Source organism: Canis lupus, chromosome 11 (genome assembly GCF_011100685.1).
Source record: "Canis lupus familiaris isolate Mischka breed German Shepherd chromosome 11, alternate assembly UU_Cfam_GSD_1.0, whole genome shotgun sequence".
Lineage (NCBI taxonomy): Eukaryota > Metazoa > Chordata > Mammalia > Carnivora > Canidae > Canis > Canis lupus.
This window is the reverse complement of record NC_049232.1, coordinates 55857286-55875670: the sequence shown is the minus strand read 5'-3', so window position 1 is coordinate 55875670 and position 18385 is coordinate 55857286. Positions and strand designations below refer to the sequence as shown.

The window sequence follows — 18385 nt, the reverse complement described above, 5'->3', positions numbered from 1 at the left end:
AGAAGAAGAAGAAGAAGAAGAAAGAAGAGAAAAAAAGAAACCAAAGTTTCTAAAAAGAACCTTTCTGGACAATGGGAAAGCATCTTGACCCCCAGCATCCAACCAGCCACCAGAGCTTCCCGTGCCATCTGACTTCCCGGCTTGGGGCTCATATGCCTCTGCAGTGACAGGAGGCCCAGAGCGTGGCAGCCCCGGTCATCTGTCAGAACCTGCGAGAGAGGCCGTGTGTCCATTTGCCCACTGGTCCCCCAAAGAGCAATGAAAGCCCTTCCCTCTGCCAGGCAGGCCTTCCCAAAATCAATTGAGCAAGCAGCTGAGCCGAATTGTTCTGGGCATAGGTTTTTCTTTCCATTTGGAGATGTGTCGAATTGTTTTTTCCTTTTCATGGTTAAGACTGATGCGGACATCACCTGCCTCAAGGTCTCCCTGCCTCGGGGATGTATGTGTTCAAGGCAGTGTGCAGAGGCGGGCGGCCACTTTGCGGCTGAGGGAGAAAAGAAAGACCTTACCGTCAGAAGAGTAAATATGTTTAAGACTTTGGGAGAAAAAGTAGCTATTTGTCTTGTGTTGATGAATCAGTAGAGACTTGTATTAAAGGTGACATATTGGAAACAGAACCGTAGAGCCCCTCAGAACCTTCTGGTGTATTTGGCATCATAGGGACACACAGAAGGGAGATACCTAGGTCATCATCAAGTAAGTGCAGGAGATACTCCTACAGCATTCCTACAGGGGGCCCTCCAAGCTCTGCTTGAATATGTCAAGTGATCGGGATCTCACCACCTTACAGCAGACTTTATTTGGGTAGAAGGGACCACTGATGCCATGAACTCAGTCTTTTTTGCCATCAAATACCCCTCTATGGTCTTCCTTCCATGTGCTTGACTCAGGCACATTTCTGGTGACAAAGCACTCATTACCTCCTAAGTTGGCTCATCCAGCCCGATTACTCCCTTCCCACCAGTGCTGGTCCCAGAGATGGAGCATTGGAGGCCCTCCCTCCCCCAGCACCATCTCATGGGAGAGGGAGACAGATAAGCAGATAGATATGGTCTCAATGTGACCAGCATAGCAGAAACGTGCAAGAGGCCACAAGTCTGAAGGAGGAGGCAGCCATGATCTCCCTGCAAGGTCTGGGAGAGCTTCTCAGAGGAGGTGGCTCATGAAATTGGATTTCAGAGGACGAATAAGAATAAGAACTTGTGAAGGAGATCAGAGAGAGGAATAGTATTCTGAGTAGAGGGAATAGCTGGTGCCAGGCCCAACAGCATGAGCCAGAGCAGTTGGGGTTGGGAACATTCAAACAGCATGGGATGGCTTGGATGTGAAGTGCCCCATGGCGGGGTGGCAGGAAAAGTAGGGGGCGGTAGGGGCTACACCCTGCTAAGAATCCGGTATCTAACCTGATGTTTCAGTAAGGCAGCGAAGGACTTAAACCCAGGAGACTTGCTTAGATTTGCCAAGGGGCAGGGGGACAGGGTTGGATGGATGAGCAGGAGGGGAGGGGAGGGGTGGGAAGAGCAGCAGTGTCTCCCTGGTGGACCAGTGAGGGGTGGTAAGGAACACATGAACACGGATCAGACATTGATTGAGAACCTCAGCACCTCACACACCTTTCATCTAATCCTTGCAACCATTCTCTGAAGAAAGAGGCATTACTGTTCCCATTTCACAGATGAGGAAATAAGTCTCAACAACATTACACGCCCTGCCCAGTTTCACAGAAATAGAAAGTGACCAAGATAGGATTTGAGCCCCTGTTAGTCTGAGCCCAGAGCCCTTGCTCATCATGACTGCCAGGATGGCAGCTTGAGCACGCAGAGGAGGGGGTGCACCAGTGGCTCTAGTGGAGAGACTAGCTCCCAGGGTGCAGGAGGGTTAGGGAAGCAAACACAGGGGTCAGAGCACAAGAGGACTAGCAACCACAGAAAGCGCTTTCACTCCTAGGCCAGAAGGGTTAGAGAGATGAGTGTTTTCTGGAACCCAGAGAGGGCCTGAGCCATGTGAACAGACCCAGCTTTGGCCAGAGATACAGCTCAGAAGCAGTGGCAGCAGGGAGCAAACACTCTCTCCTGGCACCCTCCAAGCTCCTGATGGAACCTTCCAAGTCCAGCCAGAAGCCAGGGGGCGAGGGAGCCCGGGAGGTGCAAGCATGGAGCCTCACGTCTCAGACACAAGGCGGGGCAAAGCATGGTCTGGGCGGAAAGTGAGGCAGAAGCAGGGCTTAGGGGTTGAATAGAGAGTGATGGGGAGGACTCCCCAGGGGGACTTCCAGGTCCCTAACGGGGGTGACAATCGATGGTGTGGATAGTGGCACTTCCCTGGGGTGGGAGGAAATGGAGCTGCTCAGAGGAAGAGCCAATGGGCTCAGCTTTGGCTGTGAAGCATGAAGTTTTATGGCACAGCCAGGTGTCACCTAGGTCTGTGGTGACAGTGGCTCATGCAGGTCTGGAGCTCAGGAAAGAGACAGAAGCTGTGAAAGATACAAGGGACTTGTCAGCTCAGAGAAAGTGGTTGAAGCTGAAAGTGGGGCTAAAAATCCAGGGAAAGCCCTTAGAGGGAAAGAGGATCCAGGTCTGAACTCGAGGGTCCATTTCCATCTTAAAGAGCCAGTGAATAAAAATAAATGTAAAACATACATACATGCATACATACATACATACATACATACATAAAATACACTAGCGATAAAAAAATCTTAATAGTAGCTATATTTCAATTTTCATAGCATTTAATTCACATATAATTGTCATTCTTGCTATATAGTATTCGGAATGTAACTTTGATAGCAACGTAATATGTATTGGTTTACTTTACCCATACCTCTATCATTGAATAAATTGGTTATTTACCAAAAAAATAAAAAAAGAGAAAGAAAGAAAAGAGTCAATAGAGAGGTGGGAAGAGAAATAACCTCCCTATGGCAGACGCCTGGCCCAGCAACGACCCTGGGCCGGGCCAGCCCGCGGTGGGCAGCTCTGCCAGTGGGGATCCCATTGTCCAGCTCTCGGAGTCTTTCCTCCAGTGTTGCTTCATCATGGTCTGAGGGGTTGTCTCTAAATGGCACGTGAACACCACAGTGTGCAAGGTGACCCAGGGACTGTCTTGCAGAGGAATACCGCTTCTGGGTTTTTTTTGTTTTGTTTTGTTTTGTTTTTTAATGTAGAAGAATACAAAAGAAGTTAAGCTTTACTAAGGTTTAATACTGGGACTGGCCCTGGAGCCCTGGCGCAGCGGTGTGTCCAGGACTCCGGTGCAGGAACGCTCCAAAGAACCGCGAGGTTCATCAGTCCGTTATGCCAGATGGCAGTGGGGTGTTGTGCCAAGGGTCCCCAAGACAACCCCCGGCTCAGTGATCCACTAGGACGACTCAGCATATGTTTGTACTCACAGCAGTGATTTATGACAGAGAAAAAATATAGAGGCAGATCAACAAAGGGTAAAGGCACCCGGGGCAACGTCCCAGGGAGGCGGGCGTGAGCTTCCCTGATTAGGACACCGAATCCCCCAGCGAGTGAATGGTGACAACACGTGTGAAATGCCATCTGCCGGGGGGGGGGGGGGGGCTCCCTAGAGACTATGTGCCCAGGATTTTTGTTGAAGGCAGGTCACCTGGGCACCCTCTGCTTAGCACATGCCCGAATTCCAGGGTCCCTGAAGATCAGGTGTGCAATGTAAACCACAGTGCTGGCACAAACAGCTCAGGCAAAGAGTCACTCTTATCACTGAGGGAGTGGTGAGAACTGTCCCCAAATGCAGGTTCCCAGATGCCAGCCAAGGGCCAGCCTGGCCAGAGGCCTTTCTAAGGATGGTGTGGACCCTTTCCTGCCCAGGCCTCCTCAGCCACTCTTCGATTCCCCTTATGGCAGCATGTCGCCGTTTCCAGATGCCAGGCTAGATTTGTGTTGTCAGGGTTTAACTAACTTAGCTAATTTATATTCTTGCGTCTTAATGAACTTAGCCTCACGAAACAGGCAAGTGGCCCAAAAATGGTTACTTTAAAAAAATGTAAGTCAAAGCAACTGTAAGAAAGCTACGAGCCCCGGAGCAACCTTTCTCCCCAAAATAAGAGATCTTTGCCAGCCGCATAAAAATCAAATGAGACAACTTCATCCCCTGCCATCCTTTTTTTTTTTTTTTAATGTCCACGTTGCCTTTATGTTCCTGTTTCAAATTGATTGTTTTTCTGATAGAAGAACATGGTCAAAACACTTGGAGGCCATTCTACCAACCTGTTAGCACTAAAAGTGTGTAGAGGTGGCCCAGGAATGTGTTCTCGGGCGGTCAGCTACCCCCGGGTGTGTCCTGTACCTTTGACAGCTGACTCCTGGGTATGGATGAACCAGCTTCAGCTTCTGGGTAGGAATCTCTATCTGAGGAGGAGTTAATGGGATGCGAGGGAGAGAGGGCTAGATGGGGGCCAGTTGCAGGGGTTGCAAAGCATTGGGTTCCAGGCCCAGCTCTGCGACCGTGTGCATGGTTCAGAAAAATGTCTTAAATGCCCCGAATCTCTGAGTTTCTTCATCTGCAAAGTGATTTCTCACTCAACTGGTGGTTCAAAAAAAAAATTGTTTTATTTGTTGTTTTTGTCGTTATACACTTAGCCTCTGGCCTAATACTACTTACTGAGTGAACAGATCAAGGAAGGAAGGAAGGAAGAAAGGAAGGAAGGAAGGAAGGAAGGAAGGAAGGAAGGAAGGAAGGAAGGAAGGAAGTGAGTTGACGGATTAAGGAGGAATGATACGGAAGGAAGGCTGAAGGAAAGGAAGAAGAAGGAGGGGAAGGAGGGAGATGATGAGCGAGGAAGAGGCAGCCGGTAATGCCTTACAGGACAAGGACAGGAAGGGCGGAATGTCGTCTAAGTTAAAGGTTGCAATGGGCGCAAGGAAGGAAAGGAAGGAAGGAAGAAGTGGTCTTTAAGGTCCTATGCAACTCTGACAGACTAGAGATTTGTGATCTGGTCATTGATTAAGCTCAGGTCTAAATTCCCAATAACTGGGCATGATTATTCCTCCCACACCTGTTCTGTTCACTTTTCTTGCATTGTTGGATTATAATATGGGTAATAATGTGGCCCTCCTGTGCCTTCTCTAAAGTACTGTGATGCATTCTTGCCTGTCTGATTTATCCTTGCTTTTGAAATTAAAAAAAAAGGATGAAGTCTCTACCTGTCCCATTGCCAGCATTCACACCTGGCACGTCCATGTTTCTGAACAATCGCTGTGATGCTGTTGTCTTTCCTTGGGGGGCCGGCCTTGCCGTCTTCTCAGCCAGGTCCTGCTCTCACAAATAAAATAGAAAGGGGAAATATTGTCTCGGTATAACTAGAGGCTGGAGAGCCAAGTTGCTAGAAGGGCAGAGTGAAGGTACTCTGTGCAGGAACTCGGCTGGGAGCATTTCTGGGAACTTCCTGCACCTGCTGATGGCACCCCTGGGCTGGAAGGGCGTGCTGTGGCGGGGCAAACCTGATGTGTCCGATTTCTCTGGACATGGAGACTCTAAGCTGTCTGCACAAGCCTGGCTGTCTCCCTTCTTTCTCCTACTGCATTTACCTTCCTGCTGTGTTCAACTGAGGCAGGTGGGGATCTTCTTTTAGAGGGAACTTAGCATAACAGAGCTGAGGGAGAGGAGAGGACAGACCAAAGCCAGAACCAGACACTCACAAAGCACACAGCTTTCTCACCCCAGTGAGCGGGAGGCCCCAGGACTCAGTGACACACTGAGCTAGGCGAGCTAGGCGAGTCTCTTGTTTGGGAGGGCGTCCAGACCAGCCGGTGAGGGTGGAATCTGGAGAGACTGGGGTCTGGCCGTGATGAGAGTGTGGGAAGGGAATAGACACCCAGGAGGCCCCCACCACCCAACAGATGGTGGCCAGCCATCCCAGCCTGCAGGAGCCAGCCTGTCAGTCACCAGCCCAGGGCTGGGGGTCAGGAGATACTTAATCCTGGGGGAACAGGTGACAGCCAGATAGGGCCTTCATCTTGAGCAGGAACCCAAGGTCTGAGTGTAGGCTCAGAGGCCAGGCTGGCCTGGTGCTATCCAGACTCTGGGGTCACACAGAGCAGTTGGAACAGCATGGCCTCGCCATGGAGGAGGGGGCCGGGTGAGAGGACCCTGGCAGCACTCTCTCCTCTCTTCTCCCAAGGCCCAAGGAGACAAGTCCCTAGTGGGAGCAGGAAGGTCATGGCCTTTCTCCTCTGGCCTTCCTCCCTAGCTGAACGGCCCCTGCCATGGCCTGGAGCTGGCCTGGCTGCAGCTGCCAGCTAGGTGTCCCCAGGGCCTGCTCTGGCTGGGTCCTGGCCAGCCCCACCAGAGTGGTGGGTTTGCTGAGCACTGGAGAAGGGCCACGACAGGCTGGTTCTCCTGCCCAGTCTCCGCCCCCATGGCTCAGTGCCCACCCCTCCCCCATGCCCACAATCTGGGAGCTGGGAGTCCCATAGGAAAGGTTCCCGGGGCCATCTTGTCTCCTACAGACTCAGGTGAGGAGACAGGAAGTCCCAGCGATTATGTTCCCTTCTACAGGTCTGTCTCCTCACCTAAAAGGTTTTAAGGAAGAGAGGGAGGGAGGGAAGACCAGAAGGCTGATCTGTTGCCCCTTAGTGATCCCTCGGTGGTCTTGCGAGCCTCTGTGCCTCTGCCGATGACTGGCTTCCTCTAGGCTGTGAGCCCATGGCAGGCAGAGTTTGAACCTCACAGGCCCCTATGCCCAGGGCCCTGGGTCTGGTGAGTGGCCGATAGAACTAAATGTCTATCAGATTGAGATACGATTGAAGGACTTTTGATGAGAGTAAAACTCTATGGGATATAAAATAGAGCATCTGCCCCCATCACCTAGAATCCCCCTGTTGGGATGCGCTCATAGATGGTGAGGTCGGTCCACCTAGGAGATGTTAATGTCTCTGTTTTCTCATGGCCTCTAGGTCAGGACCTGGATTCTCACCGTCGGCTACACAACCGCCTTTGGGGCAATGTTTGCAAAGACATGGAGGGTCCACGCCATCTTCAAAAATGTGAAAATGAAGAAGAAGGTAATCACTCCTGCTTCAGGATGTTTGCGATGTTCACTTACCATTTATTTAGCAAATATTATTAGATACCTACAGTGTGCTTAGCACAGGCCTATCTGCTGGGAATTCAAGCTAAACACAATGCCTGCCCATCCCTGACACCTTCAGCCTCCTAGGGAAATCAAACAGCTAAAAAAGCATTAAAGACAGATGGGGAGAAGGGCTGGCTGGTAACATATGGGGCAACAGGGGTACAAGCACTCAGGGAAGGCTTCGTGTAGGAAGTGACACTGATGCTGAGACCCGAGGGTGAGTGGGGGTTAGCTAGGCAGAGGCCTGTAGAGGGAACTGCACGCGTAGAGGCCTGGGGAGGGGATGGATGTTTAAACAGAGCTGGTGGGGATCCCTCGGTGGCTCAGTGGTTCAACACCTGCCTTTGGCCCAGGGTGTGATCCTAGGGTCCTGGGATCAAGTCCCGCATCGGGCTCCTTGCATGGAGCCTGCTTCTCCCTCTGCCTGTGTCTCTGCCTCTCTCCCTCTCCCTCTCTCTCTCTCTCTCTCTCTCTATCATGAATAAATAAATTTAAAATCCTTAATGAGCAAAGGCTCATTAAGGCCAGGACATGGTGTTTGCAGGGACAGGGTGCAGGAGGAACCACAGTGAGGCATCTGAACTTTAACTTTTGGGCAATGAGGAGCCCTTAAAACAGGGGAGCAAACAGGACACAGACCAAATTTAATGCTTCCATTTTCAAAGAGGCCCTTAGAGGACAGGAGCCCAGCCTTCATGTGGGTGGGAAGCATTTGCCACCCATGCAGGGAGGTGTAACCAGCATGTTGGCTCAGCTTGACTCTTTCAATGTAGTCATAAACTTTCTCCACCACTGTCGTTTTAACTCTTCCGGTGATGCGGTTCTTCCCTTACTTCTAGAGAAAAATTCAGGCAAGTCTCATGACTAGGAAGGCCCTCTGGTCAGCAGCTAATATGCGGAGTCCACTGTAATAGATCTTCAAACTGCATTCAAAGGCACAGCCTCCCCCAGCTCAGGCCTGCCGCGGGCCAACCGCCCGTCCTGGGAGAGGGGGTGGGCAGAGCTGTTTCTCTCCTTTGCCAGCCTGAGCTGTTGCCCTGTCATCCCCCTTCCCAAGGTTTCTGAACCCTCTGGAGTTGGAGCTTGGAGTGGTAGAAGGAACTGCCACGGGGCTTGCTGGGCCTGGTTAAGCAGACCCTTCAGACTCTCATAGGGTGCTTTTGTGGGTTTTTCAAAACCCCCAGGATGGAGACTTTCCCTCCTGCAGGGCCCTGACATGGGTGCAGTACTCCCTCGGGGGCCACTCCTGGGCTCATCTGGCCCCTGCACATATCTGGGACAGGGCCACACAGCTCCCCCTCTGCCCTGGACCACCTCTGGTGCACAGGAGACATGCATGCATCCTTCACCCACACAAACTCAAGGCGTGCAGGTTGATCCCACTGCAACAGCTTTCCCTCTTGTTCCACTCCCTGGAGCCACTGGCCAGCTGGTCCTCTCAGGAGTCTCGGGCTCCCCCACGCTTCAGGGAGCCCCATCAGTCAAGCCATCGGAGTGCTCTCCTTAAAGCCTCCCTCTTTGTTTGGGGTCAAGGGGGAAGCATAACTCATCCTCTCGCTTATGGGGAGACGTCTCAGCATCATGATGCCTCTTTCCAAAAATCCTCTTCTCAATTTGACCCTGCCCCATCCACACACACTTTTTAAACCCCCAATGTGGGTATAACCTGTTTACAGACATCTCCTCCGCAGATCCTGCTCTTATCCCATCTAGCGTGTGGTGCTGTTGTTTGTCATCTGGTTCCCTTGGTTATGAGCCCTGGTCCCTGTGGCAGACAACAAGCATGCTGAGGGCAGTGGGGCCACCAGGGGAAACAGGAAAGCAGCTCCCGTTCTCTTCTGTACCCACCACAGACCTGCTGTTGGTCTTTGAGCAGACGTCTTCATCCTTCAGAGCCTCTTTTTCCTTATCTGTAAAATGGGGCCTTGTTGAAATGATAACTGTCTCCTGAGCTGTGATCCTGCCTAGTAACCAGTGGCACCACTCACTCATCAATACTTCCACCTGCCAGGGCTGCTACGAGGGAGGAAAGAGTCTGTCTCTGCCACCCACTGCCCATGCTCACCTGAAGGGGCCTCAACAGCATTTATGACAACTCTCTTCCTTCTGTAAAATGAAAAGCGTGGCCACCAGTCCTTTTCAGTCCTGACTGCACATTTCAATCAAATGGGAGCGTTTGAAAACTCCAAAAAGCAATCTAACCCAAGCCAGTTGAAACCACCTCCCTGGAGCTAGAACTGAGCATCAGGAGTTTCTAAGACTTTCCCAGATGATGCTAATATACAGCCAGGGTGGAAGGCGTCTGATCTAGATCATGGCTACTCAGAGTGTGGGCTGGACCAGCAGCAGATTCTCAGAGCACCTGGGTGGCTCAGTTGGTTGAGTGTTGGACTCTTGATCTCAGCTCAGGTCTTAGTCTCAGGGATGTAAACTTGGGCCCCATCTTGGAGTCCACGCTGGGCGTGAAGACTACTTTATTTTTTGTTTTGAGATTTTATTTATTTATTTGAGAGCAGAAGAGCACAAGAGCTGAGGGGAGGAGCAGAGGGAGAAGAGACTCCCCACTGAGCAGGGAGCCCAATGTGGGGGCTCAATCCTAGGACCCTGAGATCATGACCTGAGCTGAAGGCAGATGTCTAACTGACTGAACCACCCAGGTGCCCCTTGTGGAACCTAGTTTAAAAAAAAAAAAAAAACATGCAGATTCTCAAGCACCTCCTCAAGCTCCACCCTCCTAGGTGGAGCCCAAGGTCCTGCCTCCTCTCACCAGCCCTCCCTCATCCACGCTGGTGCAAGCCAAAGTTTAAGGCACCAAGGAACCAAGTGACTTCTAGGGCCCCTCCTGTGCTGTGGCTGTGGTTAGAATTGCTCTGCCATTTTTTTTTTTTCTGCCATTTATGACAACTCCACCCTGGCTTTGAAGAATCACAATGTTGATTCCTTTGTGTCAATATATGATTCATCCATATTGTCATGTGTAATAAAGAACCAGCCCTTATTTTCCATTACTCATGGTGATTGCTGAGCAAGAACACTCCCAATTGTCTGGCAACAATTGACAAAACATGTCAAGGAAGACTTGGGGAGTTCAGTTATCTGAGAGCTCCACGGAGGGCGGGGCTGTGGTGTGGCCACACCTGCTGCACTGCCAGAGCAAGGCAACTGGTTCCACCCCTGGGCCACTGGGCCAGCAGAACTCAAGCTGGTGGTGGGCCAGGCACCCCCCAGGCGGGGCTTGTCTGAGAAGCTGCCAAAGACTGTGCAAGATTTGGTCTCCTGTTTCACCTAGTACAAAAGAGGAACACACCATTCCAGGGAGAGAAACTTTTTGCTCTAGTTTTGCTTTCTAGTTATTCCAGAACAGGTTTGCAGGGCTGCCGCCAAGCATCCTTTTTCAATAAATAAGAAGAGGTTAAAGGTGTAGAAGAGAAATTTATATCTTATATGGATCAAAAGCTCAGGTCCAGGAACCAGATTGTCTTAAAAGGGTTGCAGCAATTACAAGTCAAAACTGGGAGTGAATTCTTCATGATTCCAACCCTTTCTATAGCCAAGGTTGGTTTTCATTGTTGTTGCTGTTTTTTATTGGTTTCTTTTTAAAGTTTAGATTTTTTTTTTTTAAGATAGGCTCTCTCATTTTTTTACTGCACGTTTACTGGATTCACATAAGTTTGTAAATGCAATATACACTTGTTTTCATAGTCTTTTTATCCTTCTCTTTCTTCCCTGGCTCCCGCCTCCTCCTCCCTCCCACCCATGATGGCATGCCCTCCCCAAACACACATACACAAAACTTCACCCCAGATGGCCACATTTTTAAAAGACATTAAAGGAAAAGAAGCCTATTAAAGGACATATTGACATGTGGTGACTTAATGCTTCCAAATCTGGTATTTTATGACATGTTACTGTTTTTTTCTAAGGCTCAATCATAAAATCTTGAATTGGAAGACTTACTACAGTCTTTATTCTGCCTCTTAAGAGGACCAAATTGAGACATTGAGACAAAAGCAGTAACTCAGAGATGAGATCTTTTGTTCCAGGGGTAGATGTGGGTTTTTTTTATGAGGACAAAGAAAGTTCATTACAGGGGTGCCTGGTTGGCTCAGTCAGTAGAGCATGCAACTCTGGATCTCAGGGTTGTGAGTTCGAGTCCCACATTGGTTGTAGGGAATACTTAAAATATTTTTTTAATTTTAAAAAAAGTGAGTTCACTACACACATGACTTGGTACTCTTGCAGACAATAACATGGGGACATCATCTCAGATCTTCATATGGGCTCAGCTCCAGCAAAATGCCAAGAGAGGGCTTTTAGCAGCTTCACCAGAGAGCACCAGTCGTCTGAGTGATATGCATTGCACAACTTCAGAGGACACCATTCACTTTGTTACTCCCCCTGGAATGGCATCCCCAAAACTAGGCAATGAGTGGGTCCTAGCAGAAGGACAATCTGAATCAGTCAAAATATCTGAAGTCTCTTGAAGAAATAAAGAAGTGCTGTTTTCTGCAAATCAGGAGTCAGACAACTTTTTCTGTAAAAAGCCAGATAGTAGACATGAGCTTTGCTGGCTATAGAGTTGCTGTTGTAACCACTAAACTCTGCTGTTGGAAAATGAAAGCAGCCATAGACAAACACATAAGTGAATGGGTATGGCTGTGTTCCAATAAAACTTTATTTACAAAAACAAGCAGTGGGCCAAATCCCAAGTTTGCTGATCCCTACTCTAGACAACAATGGAAAGTGACCTTTAATAATAATAGCTGACAGCTGTTGAACAGTTATAATAAGCCAGACTTTGGTAACCTAATATAGTTTATGTGATTATTGCCCCCATTTTGTAGATGAGGAAACTGGCTCAGAGGGGTTAAGAAACTTACCCAAGGCCACACAGCTCATTGTAAGAGTCACACTGAGATCTGATTCCAGAACCTGTGCTTAATCATTATTACTATATGCCTTTACACCTACTGAGAATAAAGCACTCGTAACCTCTTGGCTTGAGAGAGAAAACTCAGTGTGATAGCATCAGTGTGCCCTGACATAATCAGTGTTGAGCATGTTCAAGGTCACTGCCTCCTGGAAGGTAGACTGTGGGAACAGCCATAGACCTTTTGTCTCAGGGGATCTAGAGGTGCTGGCACTTGCTGGTGGGGAGGGAGAGAGGACTGAGAGGCTGAAGCCAGCAATTCCGCCTCCAGATATTTATGGTACCGGCATCCTCCTGACCATCACGGTAGTCACTGCTCTGAATCCAGCCTCCTCCCTGCTCACCAGGACACCTGCACCAGCTCCTATCTGGCCTCCTGTTGCAGGCTCCCTGCCTGGAGTCTACCCTTCCATGCTGCAGAGAGCTCCGCATCACTCCTCTGCTTAATGATGCTTATTCCCTCAGCGGCCCCAGGTAGGGGCCCCATTCCAATGTCATGCAGGCTTCCTCCCTCCACCTAATCCCCTCTCCAGCCACCCGCACCCACCCCACTCACACAAAGCCTCTCACAGAAAGACTAGGTGTTTCAGACAAAAGAACCAGCACCTGCAAAGGTCCAGAGGGCAAACATCACAACTCAGCCAGAGACTCAGGCGTGGTTAAGTATTAACAATGTGAGTTTGGGGAGTAGTCAAGCTAAACTTGGGGAAACCCTTGAATGCCAAGAAAAGGAGCTTGGCTGGATTTATACCCCCAGGTGATGGGGAGTCACAGGAGAATCCTGAACCAGGGGTAACATGATGCCATCAGTCCCCTGACCCAGCCCTCAGCTCTTCCAGTTACAGTGGCCTCCAGCAGCTCCTCTGAGAAGCCACCTCCTCTCCTCTCGGCACCCTCTTGTAACCTTCCGTGACAAGTCTGTCTCTCCTCCCAACCCTATGGGCCCCTGGAGAGCAGCACCAGGGTTTGTCTTTCTCTGTTTGAGCCCCAGCCATGTGCCCATGCTGTGCCTGAACTTGGAAGGTCCTTCTCCCACCTTCCTGCTGGCACCCTCCTCCCCTGACATCAGCACTGAGCCGGAGCAGCTTCTCCCCAGTGATCACAGACAAGCCCTGCACAGGGAGCATGTCGCAGCCAGGTTCTGGTTCCAAGTGGAGGCAGGGACCAACATCTCTCCTCGCTGTGCGCCAGTGCCTTGTCCAGAGGCTGGCTCTCTGACCTTCCTGGGGAATGAATGAATGAGCCTCAGGAAGAGACCGGGAGAAGGCGCACAGCCTCCTGCCCAGGGTGCAGGTTCCTACCCTCCTCACCTGACAGCCTCCAAACTTTCCAGGGCATGTGCCTTCCTCTCCCTGTCCTTGCTACAAGGCTGAGGGGGGCGTTCACTGGAGGTTATGGCCACATTCATTGGAGCCCCAATGACAGTTGCAACATCACATTTACTTGTGCGATCATTTGGTTTGTGTCTCTCCTCCCTTCTAGACAGTGAATTCTGTGCAATTGGGTTTTGCTCATCACTCTACCCTTAGTGCCTGTCTGAGGCCTGGCATAGAAGAAGTGCTCCATAAGCACTGGTTGGTGGATGATGGCCTAAGAAAACGTGCCCTGGGCCCCCACTCTGGAGGGAGGCCCCTGCTAGCCTGTCCTCCTTGTCCTAAGCTCCTTGGGCATGTCTTCCTTTGGCTCCACTTTCTCAAGGCTAGCAGGGAGCTGCCCAGCTCCCCAGAGAGCCAAGGTTAAGCAGGATTTCTGCAAAGCACCAGTGGTTCATGGGATGCTCTTGGAAAATCTCAAAGAGGGGCCTTTGCCAGTGCCTAGACCCCAGGTGAAGCAGTTTTGGTGGATTTGATCTCTTTGACAGGAACTCAACAATACTTCCCTGTTTTTTACAATTCGGCAACAGAGGGACCTCCTGAATCTCTATTTCTCCTTTTAACATGACTTTAATTGTTAAAAGCCAGACCTGGTGATATTTCTTAAGCTTCTGCCTCAGTTTTGTGTGTTTTTCTATAGTCTCTTCCAGAACGACTTCATCACATTAGCTTTGAGGGGAGGGGCACATAACTGTACAGAGAGTGAAATACAGGTTTTCTTGGGTGCTGGCAGCATTTGTCGTCAGGCCAGTCCCCGTCAAACAGATGTAAAGTGGAGTGAGAGTCTCACAGTGTAATGAAGACATCCCAGGCTGCAAAGAGGGTGGAAACTATTATCTTTTATGGCTGTATTCCAGTAAAACTTTATTTATGAACACAGAAACTTGAACTTCATATCATTTTCACATACCAAAAGATGCTCTTTTTATTTTTCCCCAACCTTTTTTTTTTTTCAGAAGACTCTGCTTCTATTTATTTTTGTATGCAGTTCGATTTGCCAACATAACTAACACCCAGTGCTCATCCTGTCAAGTGCCCCCCTCAGTGCCTGTCACCCAGTCACCCCATCCCCCCACCCACCTCCCCTTCCACTACCCCTTGTTTGTTTCCCAGAGTTAGGAGCCTCTCATGTTTTGTCACCCTCTCTAATTTTTCCCACTCAGTTTCCCTCCTTTCCCTTATAAGAAATAGCGAAAGGGATTATATATGAGGGTGGAAGTTATATTCCTTTTTTTTATATATATATTCTTTCACCTCAATTTGATCCATCGAACTTTTAAGTGCCTACTGCATGCCAGGCCCTGCAAGGTACTGAGGATGCACAAAAAAATTAAATCGGCCTCCCTTCTGTCAGGGGCTCCCTGGTTTCTGAGGAGGACAGACATAAAACAATGTAGCACCAACTATAGCATCTGGTTGGTGCTCTAAGTGTCCGAGGATGTGGACTTTGGAGAAAGGAAGAGCTTAGTTCCCATCTGGACTTCATCTCTTACTAGCCGTATTACATTGAGCAAGTTACTTAGCACCTCACAAACCTCAGTTTCATTATCCATAAAATGGGAATAATAAGAGGCGCCTGGGTGGCTCAATGGCTTGAGCGTCCAACTCTTGATTTCGACTCAGGTCACGATCTCAGGGTCATGAGATGGAGCCCCATGTTGGGCCCCATGCTCAGCATGGAATCTAGTTGAGATCCTCTCTCTCCTCCTGCCCTCCACACCCTCACTCCCACTCTCTCTCTGTCTGTCTAAAATAAAGAAATTGGGGTGGCTGGGTGGCTCAGCTGGTTCAGTGTCTGGCTTCAGCTCAGATCATGATCCCGGAGTCCCAGGATCGGGCCCTGCATTGGGCTCCCCACTCAGTTGGGAGTCTGCTTCCCCCTATCCCTCACTCTGCTCATGCTCTCTCTCTTGCTCACTTGCTCACTCAAATAAATAAATAAAATCTTTTTAAAAAATTAAATAAACAAATCTTTTCTTAAAAATGAGAATAATAATAGTATCTACCTTTATAAAACATAATGTATGTAACCCATTAATCAACCTAGAGCCAGACACAGAGTAAGTGTTCACTGAATATTGGCGATTCCTTCCTTATTGTTACTACTACTACTTCTCCTGTTAAGTACGGGAACAAAGTGCTATGGGAGCAATTAATTCTGCTGTGGGAGTTAGAGGGGACTTCATGGACGACGTGACAATGGATCTGGGTCTTTAAAGGTTATTAGGAGTTTGCCAGCCAGACAGAAGAGGGTGTTTCAGACAATAGAACTGGCACCTGCAAAAGTCTGGGGGTGGGAGTCGGGGGTGAGAATCACAGCAGGTCCAGAAACTAGGAGTCTTCCAACCTAAGTGCACATGGTGGGGGCGGGGGCGGGGAGGGTGTGGGCGAACCAAGCTCATGAAAGGCCTTGAATGCCAAGCAAAGGAGTTTGGCTGGATTTATCCTGCGGGTGATGGAGAGTCTGGAGAGGTTCTGAAACCCCTGAACCGGCCAGTCAGCTGCTTTCGGGAACCTCTATCACGTCTGTTACCTTCTGCCCCTGCCCTCTCTGCAGATCATCAAGGACCAGAAACTGCTGGTGATTGTCGGGGGCATGCTGCTGATCGACTTGTGCATCCTCATTTGCTGGCAGGCTGTCGATCCCCTGAGGAGGACAGTGGAGAGGTACAGCATGGAGGTAAGCGCCGACACCGGCAGGAGAGGGTCTGCGGGGACACTGCTCCCAGGCCCTCCGGGACGGGGAGGCAGCACGTCGCCCTGACAGCCCCAGGGGTGCTGCTTAAGAAGAAATCACGGTAGTCGCAGGGGAATCTTCACAGCTCCACATGGGCCCACATTCCCCATCAGAAACTCCTCAGTCAGTTCTGTTTCCTTCCATTTTGAGTCGTGTTTCAGAAAGGCCAAATAGAAAGTCTTCACTCCTGGGGAAAACACAGTGGAAGAATTGTCTAGTGATATTAATAAATGCAGAAATAAGAAATGTTGGGCCATTTACATGAGTATATTCTCTGCACATTGTGGAAGCCACCATTTATGTGATCCGTCGGTGCAGAAATTACACTGCATTTCAACCTCCTCTAAAGTAAGCTCCCCAAGGAGCGCTACTCCGGGGTGAACATAGTTCTGTTCCTCCTCGTTACTATGTGGTTTTCGAAGTGATAAGTTCTGTTAAAATAAAGAACCTCATACAAAGGCATATAATTTAATAGTCTTGCATTGACCCTTGCCCTTTACTCACATTGGTCTTTCCAGGATGCTCCAGATTAGGGAAGGTCAGGACCCTTTGGAAATTGTGGTTTTGTTAACTTGCCTCCTCGGGGAAAAGGGCTGGGCTTGAACGGGGTGTGCTGCGCACCATGGTTTCCATACGGCATAGCAAATTCTACTGAGAGAACCCGAGTCTGCATTATTAGAGAAATCTTTTTTGTGGAATGTAGTGTGGATTCTTAAACGAACGTGGAAATGGTCATTTTACGCACTGGAAACAGAGGTTTTTACCCTCCTGGACAAGAAGATTTTCTAGCAAATAAGATGCCCAGCTGCATTTGCAGGGGAGCACATAGAGGGTTTACCCAGCCCAGTGAGAAGTGGCAAAGCCAAAACCATGACAGAGAATCCTGTTTTCTGCCGGCACAGATGTAGGAGACAGCTTTAGGGCTGGTGCCTCTGTCTCACGGCCTTCAGCCTCACTTTGGAAGGAAGCAGGACTCCAGACAGGCACAGCCAGGACTGCCGAGGAAGAGGAGGGCCCAGACGCGGGCTGTACCCATGGGCCAAGGGGGCAGAAGGTCACTGGGACAGACAGGCTGTTTCCAGAGGGGAGGCGACACCTGGTCACCACTCATGGTGCACAGTTGGCAAAGGAACAGTCCTGCCCCCCACTCCATCCTGGGGAGTTCCCATCCATTGCCAGGAGTTGGAAATCCAGACAGGATGTCAATAGGAGAAAGAACTGTCACGGCCAACCAGGCCTCTGGGCTACGGAGAGCCAGGGGGCTGCTAATCACAAGCCCTGAGGCCAATAACGTTAGCAGCAACGACGGTGATAGCTCGCTCCGTGTGTTAACTCACTGAATCCTCACAATAACTCTGGCACAGGTGCTCCCGTGAACCCCATTTTAATGCTGAAGAAACAGACCCCCAAAGAGATTATTTAACTTACAGGAGGCTACCTAGCAGGTTAGTGCAACACCGCTACGCCAGCCTGCCTTTCAACACACAGATGGCACTTTGCCATTTTTAGGGGCTCCCGCGGACCTTGGCGGTGGGCCCAGGTCCTTGAAGGGGGCGAGGCAGGGAAGTGCTTTCATATTGTGCAGACGAGGGCTCCGACTGGAGCGGGCCAGACTGGGCCTGGATGTCAGGGAGGGGGAGAGCGAGTCGGGCAGAGCCGGCCTGAAGACCTGGAGCCGGGCGCGGGGACCGAGGCCAGACCACCTCGCTGGCTGGAAGCCTGGTAGCCGTGGGTGGCTGGGGAGGCGGGCGCACTGCCTCCACCCGAGGTTAAGGTGGAGGCCGGGCCCACAGCGGGGTCCCCCCCACGCTCTGCCTGTGACCCGGAGGGAGAGGCCGCAGGGCTGGCGTCGGCCTGAGTCAGCAGACTACAGAAATGGATCGGGCAGTCTGTCCCCCTGGACCCCGTAAAGGAGATCCACCTCGTGCAGTCTGATTACTGGCAGTGACAGTTTGCTGTCGCCGACCTTACCTTTCTTCCTTCCTTTCTAAAATAAGTGCAGAGGCTCTCGGTGACGCTGAGCAGAGAACTCCACCTATTTACCACTTTCCAGGGCAATGGGTCTCAAACGTTGGAGCCGCAGGGTGCCACGGAGATGCCTCCCTGCATAGATGAGGAAACTGAGTCCGGGGAGGGCACGTTCCTGCCCGGGGCATCCAGACTTTCCAAGGTGGGGCCTGGAGGACAGCCAGCTCCCTGGCTCTTGGCCCAGATACTCCGTCTCGGTTTCCCCCCAGGTCTCTGCT

General features: G+C 50.4%; 1 protein-coding gene across 2 annotated transcripts in view; it reads left to right on the top strand.

Moving 5' to 3' along the window:
- The window catches only part of GABBR2 (gamma-aminobutyric acid type B receptor subunit 2), a 348748-nt gene that overhangs the window by 277398 nt on the left and 52965 nt on the right, over positions 1–18385 (top strand). For both annotated transcript variants that reach the window (XR_005367035.1, XM_038552916.1), the window contains exons 12-13: positions 6921–7028; positions 15960–16082. Coding sequence is in view for 1 of the 2 variants with exons in the window: in XM_038552916.1 (XP_038408844.1) it covers positions 6921–7028; positions 15960–16082 (231 nt within the window). In the remaining variant the exon portion in view is untranslated. The remainder of the gene's footprint in view (positions 1–6920; positions 7029–15959; positions 16083–18385) is intronic.